Raw genomic sequence first — 23,954 nt, forward strand, 5'->3', positions numbered from 1 at the left:
TCTGGATGTGCAGATCATGAACGATGGAAACGACATGACATTTACATGTATATTGCGACGATACATATCTGATATTCAGGTTTCTCCAGGCAAATTTGTAAAAATCCAATATCTGACTTCAGCTGCAGGAGGCGCTGTTTGTCATTTTGTGTCATTTGAATTTTTTTTCCCATCTAATCTTATTGGAAATTTTTACCAGGAGCCAATTTGAGCACTTAAAAAGGCGCCACTAACAACTGCTGTCCTGCACGCTGCTCCAGAAGAAGAGGAGGAAGAAGCCGCCACACTTTTTTTTTTTTTTTTTTAGTTTTTCCATTTCTTTTTACTTCAACAACAGAAATTAAAGCCTCCGTGTTTCGACTCAAAAGTCTGTATTCACATGCGTAACTGCCGCAGCAGCACATCAACATCTCTTAGTGTTGTGCTACAAATTCAAACATGTCAAACGTTAACACTGTTCAAAGCTCACCCTCTCTGGAACAAAACAATATTGCACTGAACATCCTTTCACACCAGCCGCCACGATTCTCTTAATATATATATATGCTCATAATATATATATTTATATCTTCTTTTTTTTTTGTTGTTTTTTTGTTTTCCTGACGTCACTGCCTTTTGCATTCACACAAAACGTAGTTCATCCCCATCCAGAAACATCGGTAAGAAAGTCGTCTTAAAAAAAACACAGGGGGCTAAAAATTACACTAGTTTTCAAAAGGAAGTATTCTACACTAAACTTGTACAAATCTCAAGGTACTTTTTTTTTTTTTTTTTCAAGTGCTATACAGCAAAAAGAAATGGTGTTATCGTTGACGTAAAATACCGGCCGCCGGCTACTGCTCGTCCTCGTTCTCCTGGCCTGAGCCTTCAGAGCGATCGCCCTCCAGTCGATCTGTCGGGGGGAGAGAGAGGGAGGAGTCAGAGGAGAGAGGGAGGAGTCAGAGGAGAGAGGGAGCGGTCAGAGGAGAGAGGGAGGGGTCAGAGGAGAGGGAGGGGTCAGAGGAGAGCGTGGCGCCGTCGGGGGTCGTCGCTCACCTGATCTGATGTGATTGAGTGACGCCAACATGCGGAGCATGAACGAGGCGGGGACTGTGATTGTGTTTCTGGTTTCCTCCAGCATGAGCTCGTTCCGAGTTATTACCTGCAGAGGAAGAGGAAGAAGAAGAAGAGGAGGGAGGGAGAAGAAGAGTGAGAAGGGAGAAAAAGAAGAAGAAGAAGGAGAAGAGAAAGAGGAGAAGAAGGACAAGGAGGAGAAGAGGAGAAGAAGGACAAGGAGGAGAAGAGGAGAAGAAGGACAAGGAGGAGGAGAAGAAGAAGGAGGTCAGACAGAGAGAGGCTCTGAATGCTAACCACGCAGGTTGAGAACATTTTCCTCCACTGGGAATCTGACCGCTGCTCTTCTGTTGCATCATTTGTCGTTTCCTCGCCGTTTTCAAACCAGGATCAAAAGTACCTCCTCGAAAACCTTCGTAACTTTAGTTCCTCTTCGATTCACTTTGTTGAAGTAGAATCCCTGCTCTCACACTCCCTGGATAAGAGACATCCTTTATTTAATCCAACTAGAATGAATTAGAAGTAGAAAAAAAAAGGCTCACGTAGTAAATTATTCATTAAATATGTTCACGTTGTCGACTCCCCTGAGTGACTGACTGCATATTTTAGTTTTTTTGCTTTTTAACAACACGATCTGTGATTAACTGCTCCACTGTATTGGGTTCGTTTTCTGTTTTGTCTCTAATGTAGTTCTACTTTGTTTTGTTTTTTCCTTTTCCCCCCCGTTTCTTCCTCCATGGGTTCTGTCCTCATTGCTTCTTCTACATACCTGTTTGTTTGTGGTTATGAAAATACCAACAAACAGGAAGAGAGAGGACAAAAAAAAACCCTTCAAGATGAGTGAAGGCTTTTCTGTCTTGTTTCCATTGTGGATTGTTTTGGACGCTGCGGTGTTCAGTCTGAGCTGCAAACAGTCTTGTGGTCGTTTCTGTTGTTTCCCTGCTGTGGGCGGAACTTCTATCATCTCAACCAAATTCACTTGGCTAAAAGCTAAATTTGGCTTCATGAAGAAAAAAAAAAAAAAAAGACAACAAAAACTGGATTTATATAATGTGTAGGCTTTTTTTTTTTTTTTTTTTTTTACACACTTCTTCACTGAAGACAAAGTTTTTTTTCTTATGAGAACCAAAATGCTATGAGAGAAATACAGGAAGGATTTGATGAGCCTTGATCCAAACTTCATTAAGTCCTGAGATGTTAATATAATATTTAAAGCTCTGACATCTACAGCAGGCCCTGGTTTCAACCTGGAACAGTCACAACAACGAATCACACTCCTGCTTCAGCAAATACAGAGCAACAGTCTAAATCAGGAGTTCTCCCAGTGAAGGATAACGACTTTCTCTCTCCGTCATAAGCGAGAGTTGAGTAGTTTGTCGCTGGATTTCTTGATCGTTTATCTTATCTTACTTCCATAACCTATGTGCTATAGTTCTTACATCAATGGCTTTTCAAGCATATTCTTTTGTTGCAATTCAACTTCAAAGTTGACCCTCCTATTTTTTTGGGGGGAGAAACAGTGGATGATTTTTGATCACATGAATTATTTTGGCTTCCCCGCCGACCCGAGTATAAAGCGAGCGACTGATTCCTCTCTACCTCATCGGCGAGGACTCTGTTGAACGACGGCGACTGTTCCAGTGGCGACCAGATCTTGATGTCGTAGTCGATCCCTGAAGACGCCAAAACTGCAGGAGAGCGGGAGACGTTAGCGTTAGCGTGCGGAGAGAGATGGGCCCGGGCCCGAGGTTGGCGGTGGCGGCGGTAACGGGACTCACTGGGGTCGTAGGGGTGCGGCTGCAGGCAGTTGACCACGTGGTTGTCGGCCTCCAGCAGCATGAGGTGCTCGGCGGTGTGTCGGTCCCAGATGAAGATGTGGCCGCAGTCCGAGCCGCTCATCACAAAGTTGTTGCCCCAGAAACACGACTCCTTGATCTGGACAGAAAAATAAGGACGGACTGAAGATTAGCTACAAAAAACCAAAATGTGTGGAGTCGAACTGGGTTCAAACTGAGAGCGGAAACAAAAGGAAGCTGATGGAATCACACGGTTTCAAACCTGGCAACCCGTCGCTAATCACACTGCTGGAAATCGGTGCATCTTGCTGCCTGATATTCTTATTATTTCATTAATGTTATTGGAATAAAGTTTCTGTAGTAAATTACAAGCTTTGGAAGAAGTCAAGCTCACTTCCTCAAACTCTTTTAAGCTCTTTAATAAAGCAAAGCCCAGCTTTAAACCCCAGACTGACGTATTTCGCGTGAAACAAAATGTAAAGCGATCCACTGACATTCGCGCTTGTTTTTCCTATTTTGATGCCGACTCAGCAGCGACTGGTGGAGCTTCATGCCGACTCCGGAGTGTAACAACATTTGAGAGTGGCTACGACTGGGAAAGGAAACTTTCGGGGAGAAGCGAACAACGGAGGCGGTAGATCAACTTTCACTCGTCACTACTTCTATATTTTGTTTACGTCAATCCAAACGATTGAACCTTAGATTTGAAGGACAGAAAGAAAATATGCCGACGATGCTCGTCGTTGCAGATTAACCCGCAATTCTGAATTGGGCCAGCCTCTCCTTTGAAATCTTCAGCGTGACATTTACCATGGTTCTGGAGTTACGGTGGCCTTTGTAGACCATTTTGACGGACGGTCTCCTGATGTTTTGCGTCTCACTCTCCTCCATCTCCCTCCTTTCTTTCCTCCTGCGGAACAGCTCCTGGATACGGGCTGCTGCTGAACGTCTGAGGGGAAACAGACAAACAAAAACAAACAAAAAAAAAGGGATACGTGTGTTTAAAACAGCTGATCTCGTGTGCTGAAGGGTTTAAGTTTCAAGCCAGGAAGCAGCCAGATTGAAAGGATTTCACCCAACTCGTGTGCAAAACCCTCCGTTTTCTAAACTGTGACTTTTGTCTTGGACTTCACTCAAACCCCACACACTTGCTGCAGCTTCTCTCCATCAGCGGGTCATGCAGGCGGCTCGCTCATTCTCCGCATGTGTAAAAACGCAGCTCCTCCACACGGTGTGTGCGGTTCGGTACTCACTCACATGCAGCGAGCAGCTGTGTGATTAGTCTGCTGTGAGTGAAACAACCAAAACCAGAGCCGAGTGTGCGGTTGGGTTTATCACACTCCTCACTTGGGTGAGACGCTCACACTTTACCTGATCATCCTATCTCCCACTGCCGAGCCTCTGGAAGAAGATTTACATGTGGAGTCAAACAATCAGGGGGTGAAGGCAACACACGAGAACTTAGAAAACCCAGCGTATGGAGCAGGGAACCGCTGATCCTGACCGTCGGTCAAAGCGAAGAGGGACAGTCCCTCACGGTCGGGGTAACAAACCTCTGTCCCTGTCCTCGGAACCTCGTCGACGGGATGAGGATCGGGTCGTCGTCGCTGTCGTCCGAGTCCTGGTGGGCGCGTGCGGCGGGCCGACTCTGGCCCTCCCCGGCCTCCTGGGCCTCCCCGCCGGCGGGCTCCGCTCTCCTGCAGCCCCCCGTCGTGTCCTCCGCGCCCTCCGGCTGAGTCCTGCCCTGCTGCGACGACGCCGCCGTGCCGTTTCCCTCGGAGGGGCCCCCTGCTGGCCGGTGAGCCGCGGAGCCGCCGGGGGCGGCGGAGGCGGAGGAGGAGCAGGAGGCGTCGCACGCCGGCTCTGCGGGGGCGGCCATGACGCCCGGCGGTGCCGAGGACACGGTGGGTGCTGCGGGAGGGAAACGCACACGTAGGACTGCTCAGAGCGCCGCTTCTGACCCGCGGTGGACGAAGATGCTGGCGGCGAAAGCGAGGCGGCGGAGAGATGACTCACCCTGCTGCGAGGACGGGCTCTCCGTCGTCACGCTCTCCCGGCTCTGTGCAGCCTCCGAGGCTTTGGGACCGCCGCTGCCCATCGAGCTGGACGTGCTGCTGCTCCTGGGGAGGGACGAAGGGACATTATGTTAGGTCGATTAGCGGTTTAAGGTGAAATTTGCCAGTTACTGTAGATCCTGCTCACGTTTAGGGTGTAGATGAAGAATTTAAAAGTGCATGTTCACACACAATATAGAACAAAACAGAACTCAGTAAGAGAGCTGCATGGTTGTTTAGTAATGCTGGGGATCAGTGGTTGACGGCAAATGATTAATAAATAATACAACGCACACATACACATACGGTTTAATGACGCAAATGTGTCTCATCACCAACAGAACGGTTTGATTTTCACCGCAAAAATGCATTAAAGTTACTGTTGGAGCAACAATATGTTACTGCTTGATTCACCACGTTCAAATATATTCAAGAAAGACAAAATACAATTTATTACTTCCTCAAGATGCAATAGTAACAAAGACGTCAACGTACAGATGGCAAAACATGGAAAAAACAGAACTATTGCTGATACACATTTTATTGTGTAACAGTATAATGTAAAGTCTGTTTCTGAGACAGGTGTCCTCCGTAGTCATTATTATGTGTATTTCATGTACGTAGCCTTTTACTAATATTTCCTTTGTTAACTATTTTGAAAGTTGAAAGCACAAAACTCATCCCAGTGTTCATATCCACCAATAAAGGATATTACTCCCACTTTACACCGTCAGCTGAAAAACAATGTACATGAATTAAATGTTAAACTAATAAACCTATCAGGTCTCTGATCTACGGCCTTGGGACAGATGGTGGGAAAAAAACAAACATTCAGCTGAACAGGAGGTGGAGGTGAGTAAGTACGTTTAGTTACTAATGCTAATTTGCAAAACGAAACACAAGTACAAAGCAGAATACAAGATGTGAATTATTCTTTTCATCTTGAGGTCTAAATATAATGCATGGCGACCGACTCAATGAAACTTTCACATCCGTGCATGAAAACGGTTGCCAGGTTTGAGCAGTAAAAACGAGTGGTGTTAAACTCACCACTCGTCGGTGAAGTCCAGCTTGATGGTGCTGGTGGTGGTTCCCTCTGAGCTGTAGTGCAGGCTGAGGACAGGCTCCGCCGCACTGGGGCGACTGGTGGAGGTGGACGTGGAAGAGGAGGAGGCGGAGGCGGTGGTGGTAGAGGAGGCGGAGGAGGAGGAGGTGGTGGTGGGGGGGCTGCTGCTGCTGCTGCTCGCTGGTGCGGCAACAGACTCATCGGGAGGCGAACCTGCAGCTTCTGCCGCTCCTGAGCGAGGACACAAAGCAAGACGCATGGGACTGGTGAGTGCCTCCGATGCCGGGGCGGCTCGCTGCGGCGCGGCGCGGCGGTGACTCGTCCCGTTCGCGGCATGGAGCTGGTTGTTTACAAGCACGCTGAGACGATGCAACTCGTCGTTGCATCCATTCCCTCGGAACATTTAGGAGCAATGGGGGACATGCAGAGGACAAAAAAAAAAAAAAAAAAAGACACGGGGGACACACACAAGATACACCTGAAGGATCCCCCTCAAACCCCACGAAGGGAAATATATTTGGAGTTTGCTGTGGTGGTGAGCTGCCGATTCTGCTGCTCGTCTATCATATTAACAAACATTGTATGGAAAAACGACAACCGGCGAAACGAAAACATCCAGCATACTTGATTTAGAAACTGTCGCCTTGTTTGTCCACCGCAGAGCAGAAGTTTTTTTTGATTGTCCTTATCTTATTAATAAATCTTACACGTCAATACATCAAAATGTGTTCCCAAATCCAAATGGCTTGATTCCTGCGAGTTACTCCAGGAGTCTCCTCCTGTAATCTGGCTTCACACCGAGATCGAGCGGCGCCGCAGCGGTTGACTTTGCGGCTAAATCCATTACGCTAATGTCAGGAGCCGATTCCAATATTTAGAGGTTGAAGCTCATCAGGATAAACTGGCAGTGAAGTCGGAGGAGAAGAAGAAGAGAGAAATGCGACACAGATAGAATACGGGAGATTCCTGTGTGTGAATGAAAACACTCATCCGAAATAGTGGGGGGGGAAAAAAGGGTAAAATAGTCGTCTGGTCAGCGAAGGGGGGGGGGGGGGGGGGGGGCTGAACTGGCTTTATACGAGGGTGTGATTGCATATTTCTGTGGTGAGATCCTTCAGCTGAAGTGACATTAACTCCAGACGGGCTGGTCGACGATGAGGACACAGAGAGCAGGACGACACAGACGGGGGACAGCGTGAAGGAGAGGGTCGGTGCGTTCAGGACGGAGGGTGATGTAGCAGGGTGAGGCTCAGAGGGGGTGTGACACGGGCGACAGGGGGTGTAGGGGGGGGTGGGGGGGGACGCACCCTGCTGTTCGTCAAGAGTCATGGATCCCAGCTGTTTGTTTACCACAGACGAGGGAGAATCTGGAACACAAACGAGACCCACTGAACATCCGACACAGGGGGGGGGGACCCAGGAGACGCACAGAGGAGCACAACTTCTGGTCTTGTTAGGAAAAAACAATAAAAAAACAAGAGGCCAAGCAGGAAGTCTCAGATCAGAGGACCGGCGCTACCAAGTGACGCAGCTTCAGGGGGGTGGGGACGACACACACACACACACACACACACACACACACACACAGCTGTGTGTGTGTGTGGGGGGGTTTGCATGTTCCTTCCCGCCGATACTTTCCTCTAACAAAACGATACGACAAATCTAAAATAATGCATTTGAAGATAATTGGGGGGGTGAATTAACCTGGGGGATGCGAGGAGATGGAGCTGACTAGGAGTGAAAAGTCAAGACATCTACACACACACACACACACTTCTAGAGTTTCCAGTTAACCTCAAACATGTGTTTGGACTTTGGAAGGAAAGTAGAGCACCTGGAGAAAGCCCCCCCCCCCCACACACACACACACACACACAGATAGAACATGCCAACTCCACACAGAAAGACCCTCAAAACTCAACCCGGACTCACTTTAAGTGGAGCGTGGTGCCAAAAACCAAAAAGCGGAGGAGTGTTCAAATACACACGAAACCTCCCACCTCCTGCCCACCGAGTAAACAGTGAAACATAAATGTGCCGTTTCTTTTGAACCACTTCGTTAAATGTGTTTTGATCAATCAGACGGGGGCACAAAATAATTCTGATGAGGCGAACCCCCCCTCCCCCCCCCTTGTAGTCTACATTTACCTTATTTTACCGAGATCTACTCATGCTTTAGTAGAGGGTTAATACTGCAAACTCATTCATTTATGCATCAAAGTTCCGCTTGTAATCTGCATATTTTGTTGATCTAATGGCGATCGGTCAGCACAAACCTCCAAACCTTCCATGTAATGCAGCGGTAGATTGTTTTTGTAGGCCGTGCTTGTATTTAGGGCTTCTGGTTAAACGAAGCCAGATAAATAAGGTGGATATTAATGCTGCATAGTGCACACATCGGATGAATGGACATCAGATCAGTTGATCTGAAAGAACAACAAGCACGCATGATAAACAACAAGAGGTTTTATCCTGTTATTTTAAATGTGAAAATCCCTACAAAGAGCCAATTCTTCATTATCAGCGCAATTTAAAAAAAAAGAAGAAGCAATTAATGCAAGTCAGATATGACGCTTTTACACAAGCTACACTCCAAAACATCCTCAAACTATTTAAAGAAATTTATGAAAACATCAATTATGGTTTTGTGTCCTTTTAGACGTGATGAATATGTCGTTTAATATTTAAGAAAACCTGCAGGATTTGATCAGAGATCAGATCAAACTTTGTATGACTCAAATTGTTTCAGTTGATACGGGGAAAAAAGATATGACTCACGGATCCTAATCCTCTCAAGAGTCATTGAAGTGATTCTATTCAGCCCATAAACACGGCGTTACCCACACAGTGGGAGGCAGAAAGTCCCCGAGCGGCTTCCGTCACTCTCTCCATTAATTTGAAACCATCGATACTTCAGACTTAAACAATCGGGGCTGGCTGGACGCAGAAGTGAGAACCTGTAAGAAGCGGCACTGAGCGTTTCCTCAATTCCCTGCTGGTCGTCAATCAAGCTGAGACGTGTAAAAGTACTCCGTTTCTTTGCTTGAGTAGAATTACAGGTACCTGAAAAAAAAAATCTGCACTGCTGTCGTTTTTGGGGATTTATTGTAAAAGACTGAAAATGAATCAACGTCATTTAAAAAAAAAAAATCAGTACACAAGAATTATACTGGTTTAAATAATTAATAATATTCAGGCGTTTTTCAAAAACACCCAAATATCATTAGTTAAACCTGTGTAATATAACAAAAACTGTGAAAGAAAAAAGGGCTTTAGTTTTTTTTTGTTTTAGCACAAACCAGATCAAAATCAAGTGAAGTGGCAAATTGTGGAAATATTTGACACCCTGTAGTGAACGCGGCCGAGCGACGTGCATCAGGGGGGAACGACCACAGGGGGCATGAACACGCCACGGCAGACTGGTGCCACTCCAACAGGAGAGTTTGCAGGTGAAAACTCAAGCAACAAGTGCAGCAATGGAGTGAGAGCATTAGTGAGTGGGAGGCTGACCAGTCAGTGGGGAAGGGGGGGGGGGGGGGGTAGTAGGGGAAATGGAAAGAGGATCAGTGTGGGGTTAATGGTCAGTTTCCAGCAAGGCCAAGTGTTTCTGGCTCCCCCTTCATAGAGGGGGTAAGATGGCGGGGGGAGCAGTGCACATGGAGGGGGGGGGGGGCGCTCGAAGGGGCGGGTAACCTGTACGGGGTCGTGTCTCAGCGGCGGCGGCAGCAGCTCTTTGTGACTGTCTCACAGTGGCTGCGGAGGAAGAGGAGGAGGAGGAGGAGGAGGAGGAGGAGGAAGGGGACGCTCGCGGACCAAATCCTGGCGGGTCGGCCAGCCGGAGCAGCCTCTGCAAACGCCTACACACTAAACTTATGGGCAGCCGATGAGGACCGTACTCTGACGGAGAGGCAGAGGGAGAGAGGGAGAGTGAATGCACGATTACGAGACTGACAGAGGAGGATGTGAAGAGGAGAGCAGAGAAGAAGAAAAGAAAAAGAAAAAAGAAAAGGGTGGGGGGGGGGGGGGACAACAGGATGCTGGAGGAGAAGAGAGTGAAGTGAGGCCTGAGTGGAGTGGCTCCAACAAACACACTCGCTCACGCCCGGCTGCACCCGGCGAGCGGCCCGAGCTGCCCTTCCTACCTGAGAGCGCGGGCTCCGGGGTGGGCGTGGCCGTCGGCGTGGGCGTGGCCGTCGGCGTGGGCGTCGCCGCGGTGCCGACCTGGCTTCTTTGTTCCGAGTCGGGGGAGGAGGCGGGAGGGGAGGAGGAGGAGGCGGGGGCCGAGTTCTCCACCGACGAGGAGCTGGAGGGAGGAGGTGCCGTGACGGTTGATGAGGACCCTGAGGAAGAGGAGGAGGAGGCGGACTTGGGGAGGGAGGCCGCCGCCGCCGCCGGAGCAGCCGCCGGGCCGGCGGGGACTTCTGGGGAGTCGGTGGCCGCCGGCCTCTCAGCCGGGCCCGACTCCTGGCTGGACCCTGCTGAGGCGGCGGGGGTGTTGGACGTTCCTTCGGGACGGACGGCCGTCCCTGAAAACACACGGAACAGATCGTTACCAACCTACGTGGAAAACATTGCATCACACCCAGAATACTATAGAAACAGAATACACAAATACTGAAACTACAAATCCATGGGAGGCCTCACCTCTGGGTCGTGTCTGTGGTCGCGTTCCTCTGCTGCTCTGAGCCTCACTGGCCTCCTCGAACCAGCGGGACAACATGTCCGACATCCTCTGCATCAGAGACACGTTTGGACTCTGCTCGCCTGAAAGTGGGGGAAACAAAACTGGTTTCTGTTGAAGGTGCATTTAGAATTTTCCCGGGGAGAATATTTCAGTGTGAGATGAGTAAGAAGGAGGTGGATAGAATTCAGTGTGATCACAGGTTTTATGTCATATAACCACACGTTCACGTCCAAACTCACACAAGACCGAATAAGACGGAGTACCAGGGAGAGTCAGGTTGTTAGAAATTAACAGAGAAGCTAATTTGGTCAAACATTGAAGAGGTAAAGGGATTTTAAGTTAGCCAGGAAAGTCTACTTGAGCCCAGACGTGTATTGTTTCATTGTCAGATTTGTGTAAAATTCAAGCTTATAATGTTAATGAAAGAATAATAATTTGGCACTTTGACAATATAAAGACAACAACATGGATTTGTTTTACTTCATTTCCAGAGTAAGAAACTTGTGCTTGATTGAAAAACAACATGTAGGAAAACAACATCTATCTTTTCCTCTTTGAAAGTTCTGAACTAAAGGATAGTTCAGGACTTTAAATGCTCTCATTTGCCATATATATATAAATTCTCAATTTCCTGCATTAAAAATTAGATCAATTGGTAACATTTCTCCCTTGATTTCTATTATAATCGACTCAAACTGTTGACAGCCATTGTCCTGCTGTATAATATATAGCGTTTGAAAAGGGACACTTGGCTGATGCTTTTAACTTGAAAACATTGAATTAGAAAAAACTTGAACTTATGACTTTCCAGCATTTTACAGTAAAAACTTTACTTGAAGTTTACTTGATAAAATATAAAAGTTTCAGCTTGTTGCTAAAAATAAATAAATAAATAAATCACTAAATAAAAAGGGGGAAAAATTGTTTACAGTGAAACGGACGGAGACGGAGTGACCGTGTGGAGTCTTGACCCACTTCCTGGGTGTTGGATGTGTAACCGGAGGCCGTGTTGGCTCACACCCTGTGATCTTACCGTCTCTCTCCCGCTCGCTCTCGGGACGAGCTCGGGGTCCAGTGTCAGACCAGTCACCTCGTAGACGGAGGCGCTTCACTGGAGGCTGTCTCAGCTGTGGAAAAAAAAAAACCACACACACACACACACACACACACACACACACACACACACACACACACACACACACACACACACACACACACACACACACACACACACACACACACACACACACACACACGCACAATCAGATTAGCCGATCGTCAGTCAGAGCATGGTCAGAAATAGCTCCGCTGCCAAAGCAAAACACTGCTCGTCTCTGTCAGACACCTCTTTAAAGCCCCCCCCCCTCCCTCCTTTTTGGCTGCACGACTGAGGTTGCCTTCCCTTTCCAGTCCCCTGACTCTCCCTCCAGAAATAGACAGACAGACAAAAAAAAAAAAAAGTGTGTGTGTGTGGTGGGGGTTTCTTAATGGAGGAACCATCAACCACTTCACTCAGGAAAATGTCAACAGGCCTGGACAGGTGGTGAAAAAGGGAACAAGGGCTGATGGGAGCAGCACAATTAAATCGGGAAGAAATGAGGTCACAGGTAGAGACGAGAGTGAAGAGATGGGTATCAAACTTTCCCTTACACCAACCCCCCCCAACCTCAGCCTGAACTATTTTGGTGGATGGAGGAACGCTTGCCTGCGTCGGCCGCTGTATTTGGAAAGGAATGCGTGTGGCGCTTGCGTCCCGACGCAGCTGAAGTGGCCACGGAGAAGGCTGGCACCGTGATCCAGCACATTCACGCACACGTGAAGACCCACTGAGATGTGTCAACAAAAGTTTCCCCTCCACGGTGTCTCTTAAACAACAACACCCACAAAAAAAAAACTCCCAACAAACGGATATGACGATGAAAACCCGAGTGAGAAACACCCCGCTGTGACATCTTCCTCTCCGGCGTCACTGCAGCCGGCGCCTCGTGGGCTTTCAGGGTCACTCGCTGCCTCGGCCGCCACAGATTTAGCTCGGGCATCAGCAGCGAGTCAGAGCGGCGCACGGGAAGAGACACAGTCCCCGCTCCGTTTACAACAAACAATATTTCAACGCGGCCGTCGGCTACGTGGAAACCTGTGCTGGATCATGTTTGTGGGACTGCCGAGTCAGCACTGTGGTTATGTCTCCTTTGTTTGTTTGTCCTAAAAACCTTCTTTTATTGGGACTCAGTCCCAAAGCTTGAATGTTGAAACAGGGTTAGTTGCATTTCCTGACATCCATTCAAAGATACACATTTTTCTTCTCTCGGAATTTAAAACCAGGATTAATAGAATGAACTGACGGCGACATTCAGGCCATATGGTTCTGTTCACCCGTCCCACTTTTATCTGCTAGGAGATATCTCAACTATCACTCTCGACTCACCACACACTAAACTACTGCTTGTAGCCCGAACCATCGCCAAGAAAACCATATTCACAAACTGGAAGTCAAAAAACAAAATCAGAATACACCAATGGAAGAATCTGCTGTATGACTATATTATTACAGAATCTCAGTCGACGCTCCCTGAATTTATGACAATAGAACCCCTCGATTCCAAAACAAACTCATTCAAGTTCTGCAAAATGGATCATTTCACTTTTTTTTTTTTGATAATTAGCTTAAGAATTTCATAATATAATTTGTTTTACTCATCATCCATTCACTATTTTGTTTATTCCATTATTCTGTTTATTTTTTTATTTTTAGTGTCAGTTTTCTGTAACGTCATCAGTGTTTATCACACAATTTATACAGACACACATATACAAATGTAAATACGCATTCACACACCTACACTTTCTCATATTCTCCCTCTCACCCAATAATATTCCTCCTCTTGGAGAGAAATGTCCAATATATTTTTTTTATGATTTTACAATTCTTTTTTCTTTGCTCCTTTCTATGTTGCCAAACTATTTCCTTTCTCCTCTGTTTCCTCCATAAACATAACCAAGTCACACTTAGTGTTTCATATACACGCACACACACACTATGTAAATAGTATTTAAGGTAGCACTTGTTTGTATTACTTTTGCATATAGAATGTATTGTTCATCATCACACATCTATGTAATTCTTTACTGTTTTGTATTGTTTATCTGCACTACCTCAAAAAAACAAATAACAAAAACGTTATTTAGAGAAGAATAAATCTATTTTCTTTCCACAAAAGCTTTGGATGTGGAGAGAAACAGAGTTTAAGCATCTCTTTTGGGAGGAGGAATCACCTTCCCTATGAGAGGAGGCAGGAAGCCCCCCGGGTCTCTTCCCATTAGACGTCCACCAGGCTCGTCTCTCCGGAGCTGGAGGAACATACATACATACATACACTCGTCTGGCCTCACCTCCTCTCTCCTCTCCTCCGACGGGCCCTTGAGCTCGCGGGCCTGGTCATCTTTGGGATCAAACAGGTAGATGTAGTCGGAGGAGTAGCTGACCAGCACCTCCTGGCCGTCCTCGCTGTAGCAGAGGGACGTCACCCTGCACGACTTGTTGGACAGGTGGGCGGGGACGAACCGGACGCACATGCCCGTCGTGCCCCGGCCCATGTAGTTACCTGGAAACGGAGGTCAGAATCGGCCGTTAACCCTTTATAGGACAATGGAGTGGGAGTCACTTCTACGTCAGAAGCCTAAAACCTGAACGCAGAATATTAGACGAGACACAGCGAGAATCAATCCAGTGTAGCAGCTATTTCACGTGTTTCAGACAGATTTGGTTTATAAATACATGGAAATACACGTTCTACAGCTCAGCACAACTGTTCATTTACAAATTGTGTCAAAAATTCAATAACTCGGCATTGTGAGTTTGGAAGACCGTGATGAAATCTGGAAGTTTTGAAATCTTCTGACTTGCTCAATAGGAAGTTTAGAATAGTCAAAGCTGGTTCCTTGTTAAATGTCCTTGTTGGTCCTTTAATTCGACCCCCACGTCATCGGCACTTGCAATACCCTGGGTGGGAGCCTATTTCCTGCTTCATTCTCCTATTATGGTTTTTCTCCAGTTTATATTTTTCTTGTCAAACCGCACAGGAAGAATTACAAGGATTATTTTATACCTGCTATTAGTGATGTCTGATTTTTTTTTTTTTCACGAAAATGTATAGAAGTGACAATAGATTTAAGCAAGTACGTGATTGTTAAACTGAAAACCCTTCAGATCAGCTCCTTACTTGGTTTATCAACTGCTAATAAAGAGTGATGAAGCCAAACCGCACTCTTTTTAAACCCCCCCCCCACACTCGAAACACAGAAATAGAGCGAATAAAAGTGGGTGTTGCAGGTTTACCGGTTGCTCTGGTGCCCAGCATACGTCTGTCGTAGATGCGCACCGAGCTGTCGGAGCAGCCCACGGCCAGGTAGTACGGCACCAGCGGGGAAATGGATATGGAGGTCGCCGCTCTCCGACAGTTAATCAGGATGTCCTGGAAAACCAAGAGCAGTGAACACAGAGGAGGTGGAGTCGCTCGCCTTCACAACGTGGACTCGCCACTGCCGAATGACAGCGGGAAGCGGGTTATAACGACGAAGGCCTGGTGGACGGGTACGACGTCGCACAAACCGGGGAAAAATGTATGATGATTATTAGGTTTAACCCTTAGATGCACACGTGGGGTCAAGAATGACCCCACAGGTTGTTATTCTTCAACATCTTTAAAATAAAAAAGTTGCAATGTATTCATATTCCAGGGGTTCCTCATAAAACATGTTTGTGACATGAGGCCATTTGCATTTTTATTTATTTTTTCATATATTTTAAGAAATTGTAGTTTTTGTATCACGACCCCACTCTTCCACAAGGGGGTCAGAGTAATTTCATCACACATCATAATCGGTCAATGAAAAATAAGTTCATAAATGGAGATAATACTTACATGTACGTTACTGGGTAAAACTGACCTCCAGGGTGGTGAGACTGATGACATCACATGTTTAAGTGGGACCGTCAGAGTTGCTAAGAATTACGTTTCCATAGGAACTGCTTGTGGAGCGGTGGGGTCATGACACAAAAACTGCAATTTCTTCAAATTAATGAAAAAAATAAATACAAATGCAAATGCCCTCATGTCACAAACGCGTTTTCTGAGGAATACAGAGAATATGATAATACTGCAACTCTTTGTTTTAAAGATTTTGAAGAATGACAACCCAGTATATTGCAAAAACGCATTGATTTGAATTGGGGTTGTTTTTGACCCCACGTGTGGAAGAGTGTAGGTACTGGGAGGTTGTGCATCCAAAGGGTTAAATGTCTTGTAAAATCTTGTTTGTTACATGTAGTTATGCAGTCAAATCAAAAATAAATAAATAAATAAATGAGCAACTCTCCTCCCACACAGTGCTACAACATCCAGTTCAGCTCCGATAAAAACAAGATGCTTCAGCTTCTTTTTTTTTCTTTCTTTATCTTCCCCTAACCCTAACCCAACCCCAGGACGGGAGAGAGGCAGATAGATCGAGGCGCTAACAGGTCAGAGGAGTAAGACGGTGTCTGGTAAAACCATTCTGACAGTTTTAAGGTCACGGGTTCTGATCTGGACCAGGAAATACGAGCCGACGGAACACAATCTAGGAGGGCCGAGTTTCTCTCTCTCTCTCTCTCTCTTTCACACACACACATCCATCAACTGGGGGGCGAGCTGGCACGACGCCAACAGAGAGCCGGACAGCTGTCATTGTATCTACCAGCTACCGAGCAGTAGATAGTAGTGATCAAACCTTCCAATGGGGAAGAGGACGATCCGTCATGGACGTGCTCGCGGTACGCGACGGGAAACCGCTAATTAAGAGGAGACAATGAGGCGCCGTACGTCTTTGCAGTCTTCTTTAGTGCAGCTGGTTTTCATGCGGAGGTCGAACCACCGCACCGTGCCGTCTTCCCCACACGACAGGAATGTGTAGGGGTCGTTTGGTACGGTCATAATCTGGTTGGGGGAAGAGAGAGAGAGAGAGAGAAGGAACTGTTGAAACGCGTTTTTTTTCCCCCTCGATCGGGCCGGAGGTCGGAAGCGGGCCGGCACCTCGTAGGCCGTCCCGTAGTGGCAGGTGAACTGACACTGGCGGTTGAACTCGGGGCTCTTCTCGGTGTGGGTGTAGAAGATGATGCCGTCGCCGGAGCACGACACGATCTCCTGGTCGTTGGTGTGGGGCATGAACTTGGCGCTGAAGATGTTCGCCCGGTGACCCGAGCGTATGGACTTCTTGACCTGCGGAGGAGGAAGGAAAGAGAGAAAAAAGGACCACCTGCCGTCATTCAACTGGGGACGGGTCGAGTTGGGAATGAAACCGTCACGTTGACAACGTCGAGCAACTCCGAAACAAGCTGGGACCACGCGAAATTGCGGGAAACAAATTGTGTGATGGTTTCTAAATCGGGTCAAATGAGGGGGTAAAGTGGTTCCTAGTCCTGAATCAGGTCTTTAGTGGAGGAAAAAAATCAAACTGCTGAGATTCTGCTTTGCTTATGATGCCCATAGGTATTTATCCAAATGTGAGTTTTTCAATTTTGGAGTTTGTTATGCTGATGATGCCATCTTTAGTGTCTTTTTTTAATTTATTATTTAATTGCTGATTTAAAACTAAGATCTGTGTCTGCGTGTGACACGATCACTGTATCTGTAGAGATAAAATAAAATATTACTTATCATTTAATAAAGAAGTCCAATTGAATTGTACTTTACTAAAGTTGTTCAACAGGTATCTGTTCTCATATCGAAGTAAAGAACATTAACATTTTTTGCTTGTTCTGCTAACTAGTTGTGTAATTCTCCGCTGGCTTGTTTTTTTTGGTTTGTTTTTTTTGTGTTTTTTTTAATACAGTAATCACAGTGATCCAAATATTTTCCAACTGTCATGAGATTAAACCAGCCTGAGCAACAACAGAACAAAAAGCAAAACAATCACAACAATGATTACAGAAGCAAAAACAAAACGACACAAAACAAAGAACATAAAAAAACATGATTTTGATCATTGAAAGAGTGTGTGTGAGTGTGTGTGTGTGTGTGTGTGTGTGTGTGTGTGTGTGTGTGTGTGTGTGTGTGTGTGTGTGTGTGTGTGTTTTTAATGTTCCTGCTTCCACTGTCCCAACGTCTTTGAGATGTGCTGATGAAAGCTTTAATTCAGTTTTGATTTATTACACATCATTTAGCCTCTCTTTGGTTGACCCTCTTTGTTGTTGTCATTCTTAAAGCAGAGGTCACAACGACTAAAGATAAACAGCGGCAGTTGGAAGTTGTGTTTTCGTCACACTTGGTGGTTGTACCTTTTTGTTGTAGGGGTTGGTGATGACCAGAAACGTGTCGTCTGACCCCGACAGGATGTATTCGCCCGTGTCGTTCCAGGATATAGTGTTGACCTGAACACACACGTCACAAACAAACAAACACACAAAACATTCAAGCGGAATGAAATTTAAGTTCACGTTTCCTTTCTTACATTTCATTAAAAACAAACGGGGTTTTCAGGGTGAAGGAAGCCGAGGATGAACAGATCTCGGGTGGCGTCTCCTCGTCATGCCAGTAACTTTAGAAGACGTCAGGACCGTCAAAGTGAAATGTTTTCTCGTCATGTCACATGCTTGGCCTTTTTTATTTTTTTTTGGAAGCCCTTCCCTGGCAGATGCTGTCTGATGGTTTCTGGGCTAAAGTCAGAGCCAGTACTGGCCTTTAGCTTGGGTCAAAGGTCGTCTCAAGTCTTGTTTTGTCTCCCCATTTCTTCATTTTGTAATTCGAAGCTCTACTTTGAACCTTTTTTTTTTTTTTTTTAAGATTAAACAGTTGCGAAATGCAATTTCTTGCAATCTGGAGGTTTTGATCAGGAGGGTAAATGGCCTGATGTGCCCCCTAATAAATAAAAAAAAAACAACTAAATAACATGACATGGCCTCACCGGGACCAGAAGTGGGGATCTGAAGCAGAGTTCAGGGGAAAAAAAAAAAAAAATGCATCAGTTTGTTGCGACTCTGTGGATCAATATGTCATTAACACCTGCGGCTCCACATCGTCACAGAAGAGAAAAATCTGATTCTTATAAACTGTGCGTGCGTGTGTGTGTGCGTGTGTGTGTGTGTGTGTGTGTGTGTGTGTTACAGCTGAGACAATGTTTGCCCCTCATATAATGAAGGATAAACACAGATGATGGAAACTGTTTCTCTTTATCTAATAAAAACCAAAGTTAGATTTTATGGTATAATTTAGTAGGCCGGTGTCAAACATGAGGCCCGTCGGCCAAAAGCGACCCGCAAGAGGCTCCAAAACAAACAAATAAATAAAAAAAGTAATTTCTTACAACACTGAGACCCTGAGAGATGGACGATGCCAGCATGAACGCTCGCGACCTCGTTGCTAACAAACATGTACAATGCGACACTTCTTTTCTGGACACTTCACTGTATTTTGCAAACAAAAGGTTTCATTAAACTTGACTTTACGTCGACAGCGCGGTCCCTTTTAGCGGTCACTGTTGGGTTCTGAGCGTGCACTCTGCGCCACAACAACAGAGAAAGTTTAGAAGTTTATATTTAAAAGGTCATTAGATTGGATTGCGTCGCTCCAGCCGAGTAAAGTGTGTTGAACACCCGAGTTTTGTCGCTTTGTTTTTGTGAAAAACCCTTGATTAAGCAGATTATAGGACTTCCTCTCCGGTGTGCGAGAAGCAGGTGGCGCGACAAAGCACCGACGGAGACGGAGCGTCTCCTTCAGTCTTTCGGGGGGACTGGACAAGGACTGACACACTTTGCCTCTGAGGCCTTTGCATAATAACGAAGACGAAGTTCCTGTTTTGAAGCTCTTCCTCATCAGACAGAAACTTCGCGTTTCAGTTGAAAGGTGGGGGGGAGAGGGGGGTGACTGCCTGATTTAAAAAAAAAAAAAAAAGAAGCTCCCCGGGGTTTCTGGCCGACGGTGTGACGGGACGTGTGACCGTCATGCGGGCTTCAGGTTTCTGCCGACCTGAAATCAAAGCTCGCTGGCGGCGGCGGACTCAAACCGAGGGGGACAGACAAGAGGGAAGCACTCACACAGCCATCGTGTACATTCAACGTCGCTTCAAGTTTGAGCCGCTGGACAAACTCTCTTCTTCCTGCGAAAGACAAAAAAACACAAAAGAATTTAGATGCATGAGAGTTTGACTTGATCTCAATTGATGATTCGTGACGAGTACAAACAAAGTCCATGCTTGGGAAGGTTTTCTGCTGCAGTCTAAGATATACCAAGTCTAGTCAGTCCAACTCAATATATATATATATATGGTATCAAATGTTGATGTCACACAGTAGCGATAGATTTATGATATATTGTATTGTATAGTTTGACATCAGTGACTTGACTTAAAGGTTCCAGATTAACGTTGTTCAAGCTCCACATCCTGGATCTGAATCTAAATGGACTTTTTACACATAAGAACCTAAAATCAGTGGGCAACAATCCTGAACATCGGCAAAAAACAATTCAAAAGTCCACATATTTCAGATTTATTACACATAAAAGGAAATATTTCAAGTGGTGAATACATCCACGGCGTCAGTCTCTTAGTTTTCTGCACGTTCAGACTGAAGAAATCAAAGTCTGTTGTTGTGAGTTTTCTCTCCCGGCGACTCTTCTGCCACCGTGGAAAAGTCGAAGGAAAACCTTTTCCGCGAAGCCCAACTTGTTACTTCCCACCGTCCCCGGGAGCTAAAAATACCGCGAGGGGAGCCGAGCGTCACGCATCACTGCTGCGTGCATCTTCACCTACCCAACACAATAACACGGCTGCACTGCCGTATCTCGGCCGGGGCTAAATGCGGCTCTGACTACCCCTCTCAGGCTGCCGCCCTGCCTCGGAGGGGAGGGGGGGGGGGGGGCTCCGGACCCTTCATTCACCCACCCTGGCCCGCTTCTCCACGGGACACACCACACACACAATGAGTCAGTACTATAAACCGCTCTGATGGAGCGGCAGAGGCCACGTCCTCGGCGTAAAAGGGCTTTTGCAACACCGTTTCCTCGCAAGCGGCCAAAGGAATACACAGAAAAATAAAAAAAAATCAGATATTAGTATTAGTATTAAATGTAACTACAAATACTGTGACAGAAAGATCTGAAAATTCCTTTTAATATAGGTTATTTATGAGTTCCATAAGGTGTGATTTCTTTGATTCATGCCATTTCAATAAGCACTTATTTACTATAAAAGAACATTAACGTCATAGTTTGATATCAAAGTGTACTGATCTAAATGTTTTCAATTTTCCTGCTTGTTAATTACCGTATTGCTCTGGATGTGAAGTTTGTTTTAATAATTACTGATGAATTATTAGTTTATGAAAGTTCATAAAGTCCAAAAATGTAAGTGAACTAGTGGTTGCAGATAATATGTAAAGAATTGTTAATTACATTGACTGTGTTTGTTATTGGCATTTCCAATTAGCCTACATATATCCTATAAAGTGAGAACTACTGGATCTGGCGTTCAACCACAAATTATTACCTTAGTAAGGGGAAAAAAACTAAGGAGGTAATATAGTTTAAGAATGTTAATGCATGGTCAAACATTAATAGAAAACTTGTCAGTAATCAACCCGTAGTTATAACGCTGCATCACCACAGGGTGTATTGTCCAGTTTCAAGGATTTTCATTTGACGTTTGTTTACAATTTGTCTGCAACGTTCACGTTTCTGCACGATCGGATAAGTTTTGCAAGTTCATTTCCATCTTGTGTGACAAACACCTGCTCGTGCGAGTCCGTTTCAAGACGTGATCGTCACCAGTTTCTGACCTGGATTTTCTTCCACACACCTTCTGGAGGTTTTTCCTGTCTTGTTACCCCCCCTGACTGAGGCTGCCACCCATTTAATTTGAATTAAGATGTGCCGGATGGAGCAGGAGGAGGGAAAGTGCTGAGCTGTAAATGGAAAATACTGCACGAGACGTTCCATAAAGACGCTACGAGATTGATCTGAGCTTCGATCTGATCGTTCCTCGCATTTCAAAGTGGTTGTACTTTTGGCGTTTCGCTGCCTTCGCAGCAAGGAATTGATTTCGTCGTCGACCGATTTGCTGCATAACGCCGCGACTTCGCGTAGTTACTTTGTGATATAATGTTTAAAATCTGAACAGATAAATGTGATGTAAAAAGAAAGCTGCTCAGTGGGGGATTACAGAAAACCTTTAATCCCATGTGTTCAGAGTTTTAGCTGTGGAGTGTCCTCTTTTTTTTTTTCCTTTTTTACATAATAAATGATGGATGCAGGCAGTGACTGCTGGAGGTGATGAAGCAGGTGGTGTGTTTACAGTGCGGTGGCTGATGGAGCAGGTAGATTCCAGCCCGGGCTCAGTCACGCTGTCAGATCTCCACATCCAGCATCACAATAATAAATCAACACGTCCTCATGCCACCGTTAGCATCACACAGGGCTGCTGGTTCTTACCTAAATAGTTGGCCCTGATGGTGTTAGGCAGGCTGTATCCAATTAGGCGTTTATTTACATCCCAGACCAGGTTGCCAGAGCAGGACATTGTCACCATTCGTGTTTTTAAGTGACAATAACATTGAAATGTAGCTAACCCTTCTCCTGGTGATGTTGCTTCTTCTTTTTTTTTTTTTATCTAAAGTCGCTTCGGGTTTTCGGTCCCCGTCTGTCGTTAGCTGGCGGCGGCGCCCAGCTTTGGCATTGCTGCCGGTGAAAGCGTCGCTGCTGGCCGCTGCTGCCCGCTCCGCGCCGTCCTCCCGAGTTTATCCGCCTGTACCGCCGCTCTCCGGGCTGCTAACTGCCCGACCCGCCGCTAGCCTAGCTGCTTTATTTCCAGCTATGGACAGCGGTCAGCTGGAGCAAAACACCGCGAGAATCCGCGAGATCTGGAGCAGCTGGGTGCGCTCGTTTTGTCGTCCACCGCAGCTGAATGTTCTTTGTTATTGTCAACCCCGTTTAAAATAAACAAAATATACCATGGAATGTTGTAGTTATTGTGTGAATGCTGAACGAATTCACTAGATTATTATTATTATTATTATTATTATTATTATTATTATTAATATTATTATTATTATTATTATTATTATTATTATTATTATTATTATTATTATTGTGGTTGTTGTTGTTGTTATTAATGTTATTAATAATAATAATAATAACACATTGTTTGTGCATGTTGCTTATGTCTACAAAAATGTAGAAGCGATGAGAAATCTTTTCATTCTAAAGCAACAACCCTTGAGCCAAAAGGTATTTTTCTTCATCCTAGGATGGGAGTGTAAATAACCCAAATAAGAAACAAAGTGACTCATTTGTTGTGCACACTGTTCAAATTCCAAGTAACCAAATACTGATTAAAGATGATCACAAACTGACACTAACATGTCCCACTGTTTTCTAACAACTGTGTTACTATTGCTTTGGCCATGAACGTTCTTTACCACTGATTGGATGACTGGTGCTAAGTGGCCCACACCTTTACTTTTTTTCAATTCACTCATTGTGTACACAATAAATACGATAATGTATAGCATTTTTTTAAAGCAAAAACATAGCAACAACTTTGACAAACATTCAGGGTTTAAAACAGACCAACATTGTTGGTGTGTATGACTGTTAGGAAGATGAGCATCAGAATATTGGCATTATTAAAAACAACAACATTGCAAATCTTTGCATATATGTCTCATTATAAATGCAATTAACAGGTAGAAAATTTAAAAATTAGCAATAAAATGCTTCTTTTTTTAAATATGTGCTTATGCAAATGTATAAATATATCAAAGGACGTAGACGGTTAATAGAACATTGAAATTCCTAAGAAAAAAAAAACAATTGCACTTTCAAGGTGTCAAGCATTGAAGTCTTCTGCCGTGGAGCATTTGGTCGTGTTGTTGTTTTTGTAGAAATAAGTAACATGCACAGGCAATTTTGAGATTAGGAGATTTATAACACAGTGTAACCTCGTGAAATTCACTCATTCAAAAAACAAATGACATTTCTTTTTCAGTTATTCCATTCATCTGAAGACAGTTTAAGTCTTAAAGGAACCAGGAAGTGTGACATCAGTTACTGTCACAATCTCCTAAAGCTCTCGAAGCTGGAACTGGAGTAACTGCTTTAAAACCCTCTTGGGCAAAAAAGGGGCCTCTGAGCCTGTCCTAGTTACCAGCTCTGTGTTCACGTTCAGCTAAAACTCGAAAAACGTGCATGATCTTCTCTTTCTGAGATGTGAAACCCTCAAAGGTTGATGTGTAGTTTTTTTGCTTAGTTTAGTCCCAAATTGACTTCAAATGC

At 45.3% G+C, this 23,954-nt stretch overlaps 1 protein-coding gene across 4 annotated transcripts; it reads right to left on the reverse strand.

Annotated features, from left to right (window-relative positions):
* Nucleotides 1–140: 140 nt before the first annotated feature.
* dcaf6 (ddb1 and cul4 associated factor 6) lies at nucleotides 141–22,440 on the reverse strand. 4 transcript variants are annotated; one of them, XM_080498013.1, is made up of 21 exons: nucleotides 22,113–22,440; nucleotides 19,721–19,782; nucleotides 17,966–18,058; nucleotides 16,722–16,907; nucleotides 16,512–16,625; nucleotides 14,990–15,125; nucleotides 14,044–14,255; nucleotides 11,687–11,780; nucleotides 10,614–10,733; nucleotides 10,112–10,495; nucleotides 9,663–9,866; nucleotides 7,277–7,336; nucleotides 5,954–6,200; nucleotides 4,866–4,969; nucleotides 4,403–4,760; nucleotides 4,221–4,250; nucleotides 3,660–3,798; nucleotides 2,832–2,988; nucleotides 2,653–2,741; nucleotides 1,036–1,141; nucleotides 142–892 (listed from the first exon to the last, which is right to left on the reverse strand). In XM_080498013.1, the coding sequence occupies exons 1-21, from the start codon at nucleotides 22,207–22,209 to the stop codon at nucleotides 834–836; spliced, it is 3,051 nt and encodes a 1,016-aa protein (XP_080354139.1). In that variant the 5' UTR covers nucleotides 22,210–22,440; the 3' UTR covers nucleotides 142–833. The 4 variants fall into 4 exon arrangements, with proteins under 4 accessions (XP_080354140.1, XP_080354139.1, XP_080354141.1 ...); XM_080498014.1 differs by lacking the exon at nucleotides 4,221–4,250 and having other exon boundaries at nucleotides 141–892; XM_080498015.1 differs by lacking the exon at nucleotides 9,663–9,866.
* Between the last annotated feature and the right edge of the window lie 1,514 nt (nucleotides 22,441–23,954).

The sequence above is a fragment of the Blennius ocellaris genome (assembly GCF_963422515.1).
Source record: "Blennius ocellaris genome assembly, chromosome: 6".
NCBI classification, from domain to species: domain Eukaryota; kingdom Metazoa; phylum Chordata; class Actinopteri; order Blenniiformes; family Blenniidae; genus Blennius; species Blennius ocellaris.

Coding starts and splice junctions, on each gene's coding strand:
- dcaf6 (XM_080498013.1), bottom strand. CDS start 22,209: ATGGTGACAATGTCCTGCTCTGGCAACCTGGTCTGGGATGTAAATAAA. Junction 18,059..19,720: donor TGAATGTACACGATGGCTGT/GTGAGTGCTTCC, acceptor GTGTGTGTTCAG/GTCAACACTATATCCTGGAA. Junction 4,970..5,953: donor CTGGACTTCACCGACGAGTG/GTGAGTTTAACA, acceptor GTCCCTCCCCAG/GAGCAGCAGCACGTCCAGCT.